The sequence below is a fragment of the Cutaneotrichosporon oleaginosum genome (genome assembly GCF_008065305.1).
Source record: "Cutaneotrichosporon oleaginosum strain ATCC 20508 chromosome Unknown ATCC20508_contig04, whole genome shotgun sequence".
Taxonomy (NCBI): domain Eukaryota; kingdom Fungi; phylum Basidiomycota; class Tremellomycetes; order Trichosporonales; family Trichosporonaceae; genus Cutaneotrichosporon; species Cutaneotrichosporon oleaginosum.
The window spans coordinates 2,686,151-2,699,508 of NW_027072173.1; the positions used below are offsets into that span (position 1 = coordinate 2,686,151).

The 13,358-nt window shown below is 60.2% G+C and overlaps 7 protein-coding genes across 7 annotated transcripts; 2 read left to right on the forward strand and 5 right to left on the reverse strand.

The window, feature by feature from the left end:
- Positions 1 to 1,560: 1,560 nt before the first annotated feature.
- Positions 1,561 to 2,841, forward strand: COLE_05512 (uncharacterized protein; the record flags this gene model as incomplete). The annotated part of the gene is made up of 6 exons (XM_018421045.2): positions 1,561 to 1,706; positions 1,741 to 1,822; positions 1,870 to 2,101; positions 2,182 to 2,243; positions 2,281 to 2,381; positions 2,499 to 2,841. The coding sequence occupies 6 exons, from the start codon at positions 1,561 to 1,563 to the stop codon at positions 2,839 to 2,841; spliced, it is 966 nt and encodes a 321-aa protein (XP_018275033.1).
- A 51-nt stretch (positions 2,842 to 2,892) lies between these two features.
- COLE_05513 (uncharacterized protein) lies at positions 2,893 to 3,653 on the reverse strand (the record flags this gene model as incomplete). The annotated part of the gene is made up of 2 exons (XM_018420032.2): positions 2,893 to 3,476; positions 3,530 to 3,653. 2 exons carry the CDS (start codon positions 3,651 to 3,653, stop codon positions 2,893 to 2,895), a joined length of 708 nt encoding a protein of 235 aa, XP_018275034.2.
- A 673-nt stretch (positions 3,654 to 4,326) lies between these two features.
- COLE_05514 (uncharacterized protein) lies at positions 4,327 to 4,824 on the forward strand (the record flags this gene model as incomplete). The annotated part of the gene is made up of 2 exons (XM_018425649.1): positions 4,327 to 4,412; positions 4,692 to 4,824. The coding sequence occupies 2 exons, from the start codon at positions 4,327 to 4,329 to the stop codon at positions 4,822 to 4,824; spliced, it is 219 nt and encodes a 72-aa protein (XP_018275035.1).
- Positions 4,825 to 4,901: 77 nt separating this feature from the next.
- On the reverse strand, positions 4,902 to 6,346 carry COLE_05515 (uncharacterized protein; the record flags this gene model as incomplete). Its single annotated transcript, XM_018421213.2, has 7 exons — positions 4,902 to 5,000; positions 5,036 to 5,343; positions 5,398 to 5,521; positions 5,562 to 5,603; positions 5,637 to 5,825; positions 5,905 to 6,036; positions 6,257 to 6,346. 7 exons carry the CDS (start codon positions 6,344 to 6,346, stop codon positions 4,902 to 4,904), a joined length of 984 nt encoding a protein of 327 aa, XP_018275036.1.
- Positions 6,347 to 7,748: 1,402 nt separating this feature from the next.
- Positions 7,749 to 8,354, reverse strand: COLE_05516 (uncharacterized protein; the record flags this gene model as incomplete). Its single annotated transcript, XM_018424636.2, has 1 exon — positions 7,749 to 8,354. The coding sequence occupies one exon, from the start codon at positions 8,352 to 8,354 to the stop codon at positions 7,749 to 7,751; it is 606 nt and encodes a 201-aa protein (XP_018275037.1).
- A 1,948-nt stretch (positions 8,355 to 10,302) lies between these two features.
- Positions 10,303 to 11,383, reverse strand: COLE_05517 (uncharacterized protein; the record flags this gene model as incomplete). The annotated part of the gene is made up of 3 exons (XM_018424637.2): positions 10,303 to 10,834; positions 10,905 to 11,170; positions 11,306 to 11,383. The coding sequence occupies 3 exons, from the start codon at positions 11,381 to 11,383 to the stop codon at positions 10,303 to 10,305; spliced, it is 876 nt and encodes a 291-aa protein (XP_018275038.1).
- Positions 11,384 to 12,209: 826 nt separating this feature from the next.
- Positions 12,210 to 12,578, reverse strand: COLE_05518 (uncharacterized protein; the record flags this gene model as incomplete). The annotated part of the gene is made up of 1 exon (XM_018420577.1): positions 12,210 to 12,578. One exon carries the CDS (start codon positions 12,576 to 12,578, stop codon positions 12,210 to 12,212), a length of 369 nt encoding a protein of 122 aa, XP_018275039.1.
- Between the last annotated feature and the right edge of the window lie 780 nt (positions 12,579 to 13,358).

A 13,358-nucleotide genomic window follows, 5' to 3' on the forward strand; every position in this document is an offset into this window, starting at 1 on the left:
TCCAAGACGTCGTCATACGTGTCCAGGTCAACCTTGGCAAGGACCTTCGTCGCGCCAAGCTTGGGCTTAGTAGAGGCCTGTAGTGTGAGCATCGAACTTTGCTGAAGCAATGGCACGGTGCAAGGCGGGATCATTCTAACCTTCTTCTTCCCGCTCGCCTTGTCACGCTCCTCCTGCTGCTTCGTGTTGCCCAGCACGCTGAGCGCACTCGAGACCTTTCGCGTCTGCACGGCTGACAGACTCCCGCAAAGCTCCTTGGCCAGCTGCTCAACGAACGCGGGGAAAAGCCCATTGTCCTCGTGCTTCTTGATAAGTGCGGTCACAATGTTGGTCGAAAGCTCGGTGAAGTCGGCCTTGGTCTTCGGGTTGGCGGAGAGAGCGGCCTTGAGCGCGTCGCCTGAGGTTAGTTTGGCACTGCTGTTATGGTTGTTGTTATCGGGAGAAAGCAGGCTCTCTCATGAGCAAGCGCTTTGTAGCACCTCCAGCCAAGTCGAGAGAGTTCTTGCTACTGCTTACCGAGCCGCTGGCGGTCGTGGCGATCTTGGACGCCAAAGCCAACCCAGCCAACAGCCCCGACGGCCCATCTCAGACTCACTCGTCGAAACCTCCATGCCACCCATAAGATCAGACGCGACGGCCAAGTCGGCCTCGAGCTCCTTCTCGCGCGCCTCACGGCGGCGGTCCTGCTCCGTCCGCTCGTCGATCAGGTCGTCCTCGCCGCCGCGCGCCTTCTTCTCCGCAGCAAGCTTCTCCTTCTCCGCGAGCTTCTGCTTGAGAGTCATCTTCTTCTTGGGCGGTGCAGCGGTCACAGCGCTCTTCTTGGGTGGCGCTGGTTTCTTCTCGCTGTCGGAGACATCCCAGTCGTCCTGCCGTCAGCTTAGCTAACTCGAAGTCGAGGGATAGAGACATGAGGGACGAGCGGCCGGAGCACAAGAGGAGCAAGCCATGGGCCACGCAAGATGCGCGTGGCGTGATAGAGTCTGTAGGTACTGAGGCACGGAGGAGAACGCATCGCACAGGCCGCAGTGGACAATGCGCATCACGTACACCTCCGACATCTCCTCATCCCACCTCTGCACCCCATTCGCATCCGCTCCCCAACTCCGAGCCTCGCGCGTTCCGCCTCCGCCCTCTCCCACGTGCCAAGACCCACCTCCTCCTCATCCTCGCCGGCCCACTTGTTCTGTGACGGGCGCGGAACGACCGGCGCAGGCGTCGAGGGTCCCGGTGGATGGCTCGTCAACGTCTGCCGTCAGCACTGATATTCCTCTTCCACAAAAACGCACCCCAGTCGTCGTCGGACATGGTCTAGATTCTATTAGTGGTGTAGGTGGCAAGTGAAACAACAGCGTTGTCTGCTCTGGCTGCTCTGACGACCACAGTGCATCTGAACTTTTTGCCACGTGGAATTGATTGCGCATTTCAGGGATTTCTCCGACAGCCTCCACCATCGGTGTCCACCGCTGTCGCGGCTAACTGAAATGTTGATCCTCTCATCTCCACCTCAGTCTTTGTGCCCCGCTCGCCCCGCCCCCTGCCCCCCCGCCGCTCGCTTTTGCGATGCCGCCCACACCCCATCCGCTCGCTACGGCGCGGCAGATTGCGCACCCGCCCTCGCGCGCCGACGGGGTGCCAGCGCGTCTCGAGGCCGACCTGCGCGCGGTGGGCTGCATGATGATTCAAGAGGCGGGCGTTATGCTCAAGCTGTGAGTTGCGAGACCAGATCCCAGCTAACAGAAGACCGCAGAGCACACTCGCGACGGCGCAGGTAGTCTTCCATCGATTTTTTTACGTCTCGTCGCTGGCGTCGTTTGGCGTGAATGTGCGTACCTTCCTCGACTACGGTGGAGATACCAGCGCTCACCCCAGGATCTATCCGTCTCGTGTCTTTACCTCGCAACAAAGCTAAATGAAACTCCTGCACGACTGCGGGACATCATCAACACCTACATGTTTCTACAGGCGCGAGTGCGCCACCTCCTCTCCCTTCCTGCCGGAACTCCTCTGCCCCGAAACCTCCGACCTGGGTCAAAGGGCGATGAAATATGGACGGGTTTCTCGTTTTCCATCCCCAGCTTTCACTCGACGGTGTTTTGGGAGTGTGAGTTGGCCGACTTGGTCGAACTTGGGCTGCAGGGCACTGAAGCACATCCCTTGAGCAAACAGCAGAGCTGACCACAGGGAAGGAGGCGATCCAATATAACGAGCTGCAGGTGCTCAAGCGGCTTGGGTTCAACATGCAGGTTGGTGGCATTGTCTGTAGTCCGAGGCTCACATCAGGTCGACCTACCATACTCGCATGTGATCAATTATCTCAAGATTCTTGATCTTGTGTTTGACGACGGGGTAGCACAGCTATGCTGGTCGATCCTGAATGATGCGTGAGTCCTTCACAACACGATCGCTTTAGCTTCTCAATCGCGTTCTCCTTTAGTGCGGGGAAATCCTTAAGCTCACTGTGCCTTCCCCATTTTCGGCCTGCACTGTGCTCACCTCAGCCACCTCACGCCCCTCAACGCCCAACAACCCACTCATGTGCTCGCCGTAGCGAGCATCACCCTCGCTACGCGCTTGCGCCAAATTGCTCTCCCAGAAGGGTGGTATCTCCTGTTCGACGTGATCTGGGACGACGTCGCACCAGTGTGCGCCACCATCGTGCAGCTGTGGCGCGACTGGGGCTGTGCGCCAGTCGAGTTTGACGCCACAGCGGACGGGCGAGAAGACGAGAGGGCACGAGAGGACCGCTGGCGCAGGGCATGGACGCTCGCCGAGAGCCGCAAAGCCGTGCGCAAGTGGGTGGAGGAGTCGAAGAGCAGCCAAGACATACATCCTACATTGTAGCAACATACGCATTAATCACAGCATTAGCCACGTCCAGCCCAAAGGAAGCAACTAGCCGCTGGAGCGGACGCTCCATCCCCAGGCAATGCGCCCGCGGCTGAGCCACTCGAGGGCCTGGCTAAACGCCTTGACCATGACCTCGGGACTCTTCTCGCGACGCACTTCAACGACGAGGCTGCGTCCTGCCCGCCCGCCTCGCGTATTTGGCACGTTAACGGGGCTGTAGCTGAGCCACAGCTGCGCCCACAGCGGGCTGAGGGTGACTGCGACATGCGCATGCGGGAGGGGCAGCGCCTGCCGGAGCTCGCCTAGGCAGCGACCATCGGCCGGTGGCGGAGTGATGAGGTGTGGAGGCAAGTGGAGGAGGAGGTCCTCGACGCGCGCGGCCGGCTGCAAGCGCGCAAAGAGCACCTCCTCCTCGCCGCTATCTTCCGACAGCGTGCTTTCCAGGCGCCGCAGATCCTCGCCGAGGCGCATCGCCACGAAGCGGTCGAGCACCGCAGCTTCGCGCGAGCGGGCCGCGAACACGGGCTGGCCTGTGGCGTCCGCGCCCGGCCGCAGAGGAGCGGACGAGTGCACGTGCAGGCGCGCGGTGTATGTGGGGAGGAGGCGGTCGCGGAGGATGGATGTGGCGACTATTGTCAGTGAGATCACCAGGGGAGAGATCACCGGGGGAGGGTCAACGTACTGAGGTAGAGGCGGCGGTTCACTGCGCGGACGTCGAGAAAGAGCCAGTGAAGACGGCGCACACGCTCCGTTTCGAGATCCCATGCCCAGACGTCTGGCGTGGCGGAGGGATCAAGCGCCAGCATCAGGATGCGGTGCACGAGCGCCACGGGAAGAGTGGAGAACGACGCGGGGCCGTGCCGCGGCGTGCAGGGCGTGTACGCCGGTGAAGGCTGGGAGCGTTCGATGTGGGGTGGGTGCGAGCGCACAGAGCTGGGTGATTGAATTGCAGGTGGGGGTGAATGAGGGGCCGGCGATGGGATAAGGTGAGTTGAAGACGTGGATAGAGGTGCATAACGCCGTTCGGGCTCCGAAGACGGCAGGAGGGGGCGCGGCGAGAGGGAGCGGGTGAGTGGGACGCCGGGGGCGCGGGCCGGAGCGCGGGGTTCGGAGGGGGGGAAGTTGGGGTCGCGCTGCGAGTACGGGGGCGGAGGATCTTCGCGGCGCGGAAGGACGCGGGCGACGAGCTGTCGTGCGTCAAGCTTCATTCTTGGTGATGGGCCGATGCAGATGATGCAGCATTCAACCCGCGGGCTAAGACAACGGTGGCGGTTGTCGAGGGATCGACGACGGACCCCGTCGCCACCGCCCCATGGGGCACGGAGATGGATCTCCGCTCATTGCGCCGGCGCGACGCGTGCGGATTCCGGCCGATCTTTGAGGGCTCACAAGAGCTTATGATCTCGTTACCGCTCATTGCTTTGCTTGCGTTTGCTGTTTCTCGACTCTTTCGGCCGCTACCATCTACTCTCGCCTGCCATGCTCGGTCGCCTTTTCCACTTCGGCTTTGACGCGCTCGCCATCTCGGCCGTCCTTGCGGGCGTCAAGAAGACAACTGGGTTCGCGTGAGTTGACCGTGTCGATGGCGGTGGCGTGGGCGGCAGCCCATCGTCGCCGGCGAGACGATATGCGTTAGGAACCTCGCCGCCTAATGGTCCACGCTGCCGAGTATGCTGACGCTCCTCTCCTCATCCTCGCCCCCGCATGGATCGCGCCTGCCCTCCTCCCACTTCCGCACACGCTCAACTCCCTTCCTGGGTCTTGTCGTCTGGTCCTTCACTTCTCGCTGCCTTTTACATTACCTCCCACTCCGCCTCTTCTCTCTGTTCACTTCACCCGTACAGCCCCGACACCACCCAGATCCCTGAGTCGTCGATTCGCTCTATCGCAGATGGCTACCTTGGGGCCGGCGAATCCGTCTTCAACCTCGTCACGGGGCAGGCCGTCACCTCGTCGTACTTCAAGAAGGCCGAGTAGCGATGTGCTCTCTCAGCAATCCCGGGTTTCACGTCTCACACACGCCTAGATGTATCCTGCATACGAGCTCTATGATTCTACGCGTAGAAGCCGCGCGCCTGGAGGCCCGCCTCGACCTCCTTGCCCGCCGCGCGCACCTGGCTGTCCGTGATGCGGCGCCAGATAGGCAAGCCAATCTGCCGTCAGCTTATTACACGCACACACGACTCACCGCCGCGATGATTCCGTAGAAGATGTCCAACAAGCCGTTACTTGGCACCGCGCCCTTGGCGCCCACGCGCACGAGTTCCGTCACGAAGTCGTTTGTGATCTGGTAGTTGCCGCGCTCGAGGCCCTTGACGAGGATGGCGGCCGCCGCGTCGCAGCTGATCGGCGCGTCACCCTCCTCGATCTTCTGCGTGATCTTGGGCTTGGTCTTGTTCTCCTCCTCGTAGCCGGGTGACAACATGCCCGCCGGCATGTACAAGTGCACTTTGATGCCAAACATGAGCAACTCGTTGCGGAGCGTATCCGCGAGACCTAAAATCAGCGGAGCCACTGGACTGCAGAAACAGATGCAACTCGGAAACTCACCACGCAGGGCAAACTTGCCGGGTGTGTAAGTCGTGTATCCGGCGAACGCTGTGTATCCGAGGAAGGAGGACACGAACGTAATGGAACCCTGCACCTTCTGCTTGACCATCATCTGCACCGCCGCCTGGAGTCAGCTTCCGCAGTGCTCGGCGCTCGGAGCTCACATGCGCAGTCCACGCCGAAACCCAGTACACGCCGTCAAAGTTCTGCGATCAGCACCCCCCCTCTACAACGCTTACGCTCTTAAGGTCCTCAGGCTTCGCGTCGATGAAGAGCATGGGCCGCGCCATACCGGCGCACAGGAAAACATGGTCAGGTGCACGCCCGCCAAACGCGGCGGCAGCGTCGCTCAGCGCGCGTGCCGACGACTCTTGGTCGGACAGGTCGGCGTTGACGAAGAGGACCTTTTGCTCAGGCTTGGCCAGGGTCTGATGTGAGACAGTGCGCACGTGCGGAAGCGAGCGAGCACGGATGAAGGCTGCGCGCGACTAGGACTACAGAACGTACCTTGAGCTCCTCGACTGTCTCTTGTGCGCGTTGAACGCCACGGGCCACAATTACGACGTGCGCGCCACGACGCACAAGCTCAGCCGCGAGCGACTTGCCGAGGCCTGCGGACCCGCCGGGGACGTAGCAGAACTGGTGTCAGTACGCGTCTGTGTCTGTGCGCGGCCAGAGGAAAGGCAGCGAGGACGGCATAACGGTAACAGTAAGAACGGCGACAATGGCGGCGGCGCGAAAGGCGTAGGGCAGCGTCGGCAGGCCTTCATGCGCCTACCTCCAAGCTGTCTCCTATCTCCTGAAGGCCAGTGGCGACGACCACACTCTGACACCCTCACCATGTTCCGCACACACTCACCTGACCTGCGGGATTGAAGCGCTTCTTGCCGAAACCGAACATGATAACGCTGGCGAGAAGGGCGGCGACGGCGGCCAAGACGGGGATCATGGTGATACCGAAGGAAGGAGAATTCTGGTCGCGGACCGTGGTCCCAAGTGGTCTGCTCCGGTGGAGGCAGGTGGGAGGCACGGGGCGTCGCAATATGTGCGGCTATCGGGCAATCGGTATGCTTTGTGCCGGCGCAGCTTCTGGCGACAACCCTGCGCCTTCGACAGGTCTACCTACTTTGCATGCATGAGGTCCTGGGTGTTGGTTGCATGCTAGATTTTGGTCCTCCCCGCGGACCAGCGCATGCACACACAGCCGTCGTATATAATAACAAGCTTTCAATTGAGCAGCACCCGTGTACCCGCGCGTGTTTCGTCTCCGCGTCATGTCGCAAACCTCCATCCACCCCTCCCGACCCGCCAAGCAACAACCATACATCCTAACAATATACCTAAAGGAGTGTCCGTTGACTGGGCGACAGCAGGGTCTACCTGCAGGCATGCGCACCAGTACACGCCGTCCGCCCAGCAATGGTGGTGGTGGGTAAAACAGCTGGCTAGTGCAGGTGGGGAGGCCATACACGCATCTACTTGGTGGGGAGGTCGAGGAAGATGAAAGCAAATGCGTGTGCATGTGCGCAGCTCGCGCCTTTTGACACGCACCGTGGACACATTTACTGCGTCCAGGGTTCGAGGCAGCTGACGGGAACAACGCCGCGGTTGTGCGCGTCGTCCTCGCACAGGCACCAGCCGTCGTCGTAGGTCGTGTGCAGGTAGAGCTGCTGGCCTTGGGTGATGGCTAAAAACGGGGTCAACACGGTCACAGCATAAAGATGTCGAGGAGAACTCACCAAGCTCGTCCTCAAGGGAGCGAACGAAGCCGACCTTGACGCGAACCATCATGCCATCGTGAAGACCCTCTGGGACGTTCGAGCCTGAGGCAACTGCCCCAGCAGCGGCAGCACCTGCGACGCCGGCGGCGCCGGCGACACCAGCCGCGACGGCAGCACCGTTGTGACCCGCAGACGAAGCAGGGGGCGACATCGGGTGAGGAGCATCCGCGGGGTTCTGGATGGGCGAAGTGGGACCCTCAAAGCCCTGCTGCTGCTGGACGCCGTAGGCACCAACGCCAGCAGTGGCCATGCCGGCACCGACACCAGCGGCGCCAACAGCAGCGCCATCGGGGTAGCCAGCAGCAGCGAACTGGCCCTGGTTGGTAGGGTATGGCCCATACGCACCAGCGTCAGGGTACTGCTGGAAGCCTCCCTGCTGGTAGCCATAGTTGGGGTCAAACTGGTCGGCACCGGGAGGGAACGAAGGCTGAGTGTCCATGGGGTACGCCTTCTCGTAGCCGGGGTCCTCGGTCGCGACGGCCGTCTGCCAGGGCTCGAACATGGAGGAGCGGTTGGCGGTACGGCGAGCACGCGAGCGGCGACGGAGGTAACCGGTAGCAAGGAAGGCGATCAGACCAAGACCAGCGAGAACACCAATGACAATGCCGGCAATCTGCAAGGAGGGTGGTCAGTGAAAGTGCTTTGAAACATGCGCTCGGCGCTTGGAAAGGAAGAACTACTCACAGCACCGCCGGAGAGGCCCGAGCTGGATCCGGTCCCGGCGCTGGCAGCGTCGGCAGACTGGCTGGCACGGCCCGACGTGTTAAGAGCAGGGCCGCTCTGGTTGACAGTCCTGGTCTGGGTGAGGGTAGAGGTGGACGACTGGGAGAAGGAGAGCGAAGCACTGGCGGAAGACGAGGACGATCTGGTGCTGGTCACCACGACAACCGAGGTCTGGCTGGAGGGGGCGGCCGAAGAGGTGACAGATGACGAGGCCGGCTCAGATGTAGAAGGAGGGGCCTCGGTGGTCGAAGGAGGCTGCTGAGTAGATGGCTGCTCGGTGGTGCTGGGGGAGGGCCTCTCCGAGGAGGATGGAGGGGGCGGAGTGTTGCTTGACGAAGGGGTAGGCCTCTCGGAGGACTGAGGAGGGGGGGCAACCGACGACTGCTGGGGCTGCGAGGGGGACGGCGCGGCCGGCGCGGGTGGACCAACGGCTCCAGTCACGGCAGTCGACATGATGGCTGATTTGGCTGGAGTGGCAAGAGAGAAAGATGGAGGAGGATGCACGAGGACGTAGTAAAGATGCAAAGGATGGGACAATGAGGGGAGGCGCGGAGGCGTCAGCACGGACAAAGGGGTGGAAAGGGAGGGGAGTCATTGCACCGCCGTCACTCGCGCTCCTCTCCTGTTCAAGGCCAAGAGTCGCGACGCCACCGCGGTTGGGGTAGGAGTGATGATTTGTGATGTTGTGTCATGACGGGAAGTTGGTTTGTAATATACTGACCTTGTTTGATAGAAGAGGAGAAGACGAGTCAAGAGAGACAAGAGTAGCACAAGCTGTTGATAATGTGTGCGTGTGACCGTGGGGGCTTTAGCGTGTAGGTGCGGGGGAAGTGCAGGGGTGAAGAAGAGAAGGATGGGCGTTGGGAGGTGTGAGATGGCCGAAGGAGGAGTGAGAGGAGGAGAATGGGGGAGTAAAGAGCGACGGAGCAGAAGGGCGGGGAGGAGGAGGGGAGCTGGAGGAGATGGATGATGATGAGAAGGGAGTGAGAGATGGCGAGTTGCCATTCATTCGAACGACGAGCAAGGAGAGCATCTCACGCGTGGGGGGTGGAGAGAGACGCGATGTGGGTGCTGTGTGTGGCCGCCGGGATGAGGCACGGCGTACGGCCAGAGGGAGCATCCATCCAGGCGCAAGACGAGACCGAGCACAGACTGTTGTTTGGTGCTGGTGCCCTAAAAAAGTCCACTACAGATCCTGAGCCCCTCAATCTCGCCCTGATGAGTCTGCACTCCCTCTCCTCTGATGCCCCTCCAAGCTGCCACCCCCGTTCTTCGTCCCTGTCTTCCCATTCAAGACATGTTCCTGAGTTTCCGGTCCGGCCTTGGCTTACATGCACTCACATGCCGCGCATGCCCCCTCCTCCGGTCCTTCGGCACGTCTCCACACCCGCGTCACCCCCCCCCCCTTTTCCTCCGCCTCTCCTCCGTTGCTCTTCATATCTTCATCCCTCGGCATCCCTCGGCGTTCGAATCGCCTCGGCCAGGCCATCCGAACCCTGCCTGCGGTGTGCGGCGTATGTACAGTACAGCTGCGTGCAAACTGCGCCAGGTAGCGGCTTGGGTAGTTGGCATGCATGAGTGGGGCCGATGGGGGACTAATTGGATTTTGAGCAGTAGCAGAGTTGAGCCTTCATCAAGATCCTCAAGGCACTGCAGGGAGACAACCCAAGATCAAGACGCGTCTCTTCCTGGATAAACGTAAACATGCACATCCATCCGTCACTCGTCCCCCTCTCTATCCCTTGGTTGCGCGTTCCGACACGCCAAAACAAACAATCCACACTCCCTCCCTCCCCCCCCCCCGTTGAGTCATAATGACAAGTCACGCTCCGAGTTCATGCTCGACACTTTGTCACTCTCATAACACCAAGCAATGTACTGTAATTAGGTAGATTGCTCCGTGGCGTTGGCCGCGCCGGCCACACTTATGACATCGGCCGAGACCATGGCGGCGTGTGGGCTTGTACGTCTCCCTCGCCAGGGACTCTTCACACCCACGGAAAGAATGGACGCCATCATTAAGCGCAGCTTCGGCTTCGCCGCCCCGAGGTTATCTGTCAGAGATCCACCCGATCCAACCGACCCAGCGGCCCCTCTCTCCTTCCCAGCTTCCCATAGCATCGTCTCCCAAGCGCATGACGGTAAACCCCGCCCGATCGCTGATCCATGTTTCCAGGAAGAGCGTCAGCTGCTATTAGCTTTCTTCGAAGTTGAGTGGGGACGTGACTGTCGCGTGATGGCGGCGTGAGTCTGCGCGACAGCAAACATATTCAATGATGTAAGAGGTCACGCGCAGCTTCCGCTGAAGAGAGACGACAGGAGGCGGGAGCCATATGTAACCTCGCCGCCGTCGACCCCAGGCGTCACAGCATATCATCCCCTGGCCCGGATGTTTGGGTACTCAAATCTGTATCACCTCGGTCCGACTCACCACTTCAGGTGACCGCTTTTCCACAACCACCCAGGCTACGGCTCCTCGTGAGCAAGCAGCTGCAAGTGTGTCGACGAGCGGCTGCACCAGGTGCTCGTTGTAGATGCAGTCGACCCCGAGCACCAGATCGGCGTCTGCGCCAGGCGAACCAGCAGGCAACGCGTACGTCTCCCCTTTGACCTGCGCTCGAGCACGTGCTGCCGAGACTTGCTCCCAGTCAAGCTCCTCTGTAGTCGCTGGCGATCGGTTCCCGTCCAATATCTTGGACGCAATCTTGACGGTCGCAGAGGCATTGTTAGCCACGTTCCGTTGCACCAGCTTCAGATTCTCCCGCCGGTCAGTGGCCGTATACTCCGCTGTCAATGGAGCGATGAGAGACGCAAGAACGCCAGTGCCGGCCCCTAGCTCGAGAACTTTAGCCGATGCGAGCGCCTGCATGGATAAAAGCGGGGCGACCGGAGGAAAGATGGCCTGCGTAAGAATATGTCGGGCGAGGTGGAGGCTGGCGTGAGCTAGGACGAACGCTCCGCCGAGGCGAGGGGGAAGGTGGACGAATGTGTAGTGGTACATACCTACTTCGCCAGAGCACACTGCCAGTCTCGCCGCTGCGGCTCCGCAGTGCTCCTGGGTCTTGTGTCACGACGATGTCGATGGAAACGCCTTCGACCGCCTTGGCCTTCTCCTTCCGCCTCATGCGCCGCTTCCCAGCATGCTCGTCAGACGCTGCTTCTGTAGCTGCGGGGACGAGCTCGAGGGTTAGCGATAGCTCGGGCGCGCGACCATCGAGGTAGCCCAGGCCGCCCGAATGCTCGCCAATGCCGATGTAGAGGTCCATAATCTGGTGTAAGCGACAGTGTGGTGACAGGGAGGGAAGGTGAGAAGACTGTTGGATGAGTCCATGACAGACGATGGTGCCGTCCTGGGCACCGGCCAGATCCCCTTCAGGCGCAGATGCGGCGAGCGCTGCACTTACCTCTTCATCGAAGTCCTCGACAAGAACCGCGTCGCCGAGCGTGGCAAAGAGGCCGCCCGGAGGCGCAAGGATGGCCATGAGAGTGTGAGGGATGTAAGACAGCTCCCGTCTGAGAGGCAAATTCGGCTGGGCGACCTCCACCTTCACCTCCACCCCCACCACATCTTTACTCTTGCCAGACGCTCAGGGAAGACGGGGTGCGTTACAATATTACTCTGAATGGACACGTCGTCATTATTGCTTCTGGTCAGGACCGGAAAGTGAGGTGAAAATCATGAATTTGCCTCCGTTTAGTTTTCTGTTCTGGAAGGGTTATGGGGGTTATATGGGGTTAGGGGGCTATGGGGTTAGGGGGTTATATGGGGGTGCCGGTATTGGGTATTTTCAAAAAAATCGGACCCTGCAGGGTTTCAGGGTACCATCTGAAAGCCCTTCGGGAGGGCTTTCAGACGCACCATGGGAGTCAGGGGAGTCAAGCTTAGTTTACGAGCTACGGGCCCTGGAAGTTGGTAGCATCAGGTCACCCACTGACTTTCACTTCCTTGTATGAGTATCTCGCCAGAATCCTTCGGGTGTGACCCTAGTGCTCTCAGGGTCTTCAGGGGTGTCAGGGGCCGTCAGTGAACTCTATCTGTCAGGGTATTTAGGCATAAGTCCGTACCCACAAGCCTTGGAAGACGTTCACAGCAGGGCCTATGGTGGAGATGGCAGTGAGCCTTGAGGCGTCGGTCACCCCTCATCCATTGGTTCAACCCGCAGACTCAGGGATGTCAGGGACACATGGTTCACTTTCCTTGAGAGGGTACGTTAGCTTTGATCATGGGCTATGCACCTTGGCCAGTCATGCAGCTTCTGGTGAGTGGTGAGTGTGATTCATTCCGACTGTTTCCTACTTGGATACGTACTACAGCACTACAAACCGAGGCAGGAGGAGGTTCTCGTAGTGGTACCTGTGAAGGTAGAACCAGAAGACCCGGCGCTGGGGTGGGTGGTCATTGACCCCCATCCAGCTGAATTGATGGTTTTCGTCCTTGAGCACCATGACAGTGACACTGAAGGCCTTGCACACTGCCTGGAGGGTGAGGTTATCACCATAGCACCCATCCTGTGCCATCTCATGGAGGTAGGTGTCGAGAGTGAGCTGCTTACCATGCCGGAAGGGGAGGAAGTTGACAAAGTCTTGAGGGTGAGAGCGCATCCACTCGATGGCCTTGCCTCTGACCTCTGTGTGGAAGATTGGGTTGGGCCAGGCCTTGGCAAAGGCATGGAACATACAGTTGCCGTCACCCTTGATCCATGTGGTCCGGTAGGTAGGGGGGTCAGAGTTGAGATGGATGACCTGCTGGGATGGGACCCCAGTGATGGTGGGGGTAGGGTTGAGTGGAGCCAGTAGCTGACTGTCAGTGGTGGATGTGGAGGTATCACCCACATAGTTGTCCCGAGTGACAGGAGCAATAGCAGGCAGGACTGGGGCAGCCACTGGGTGGAACCCCAGTGCCTCCTGGCTGACATGGCCATCCTGTACGAGCTGGGCGAACCATTCAAATGCTTGTTTGGTGGTCAGTCTGTCCTTGCATGTTTTGAGTGGACACCTGAGCTTGAGGCCGCCCTTCCATCCGTGGACGTTGTACCGATGGCTTCCACCACCTGTGTCGGCCTTCTTGCAGGGTATGATGCCGCCCTTGCCCCTGATGATGTTGAGCAGGTCCTCGATCTCAGGGCGGGTCTTGTAGGTGGCCTTCATGTGGGCCAGTAGACTGGTATCCTGTTGTCAGTCATGTCCCACTTTGGAGCTCACGGTTGGCTCTGCAGCCAGGGCATCCCAGCCAGTAATGGACTGCACATCCTCTTGGTCTTGTGCCGGAATCTCTTGCTGCACGGATAAGTACATGGCCTTGTGTGGACTCACAGTGCCATGGAGCAGGTCCAGTCCTAGGCATTGAAGAGGAACATGGCCTCGATCAACAAGTTTCGCACACCACTGGAAGGCCTCAGCCTCGTACAGATTGTGGCGGCATTGCTTGCACCTAAGTCGGATGGGATGGCCCCCAAC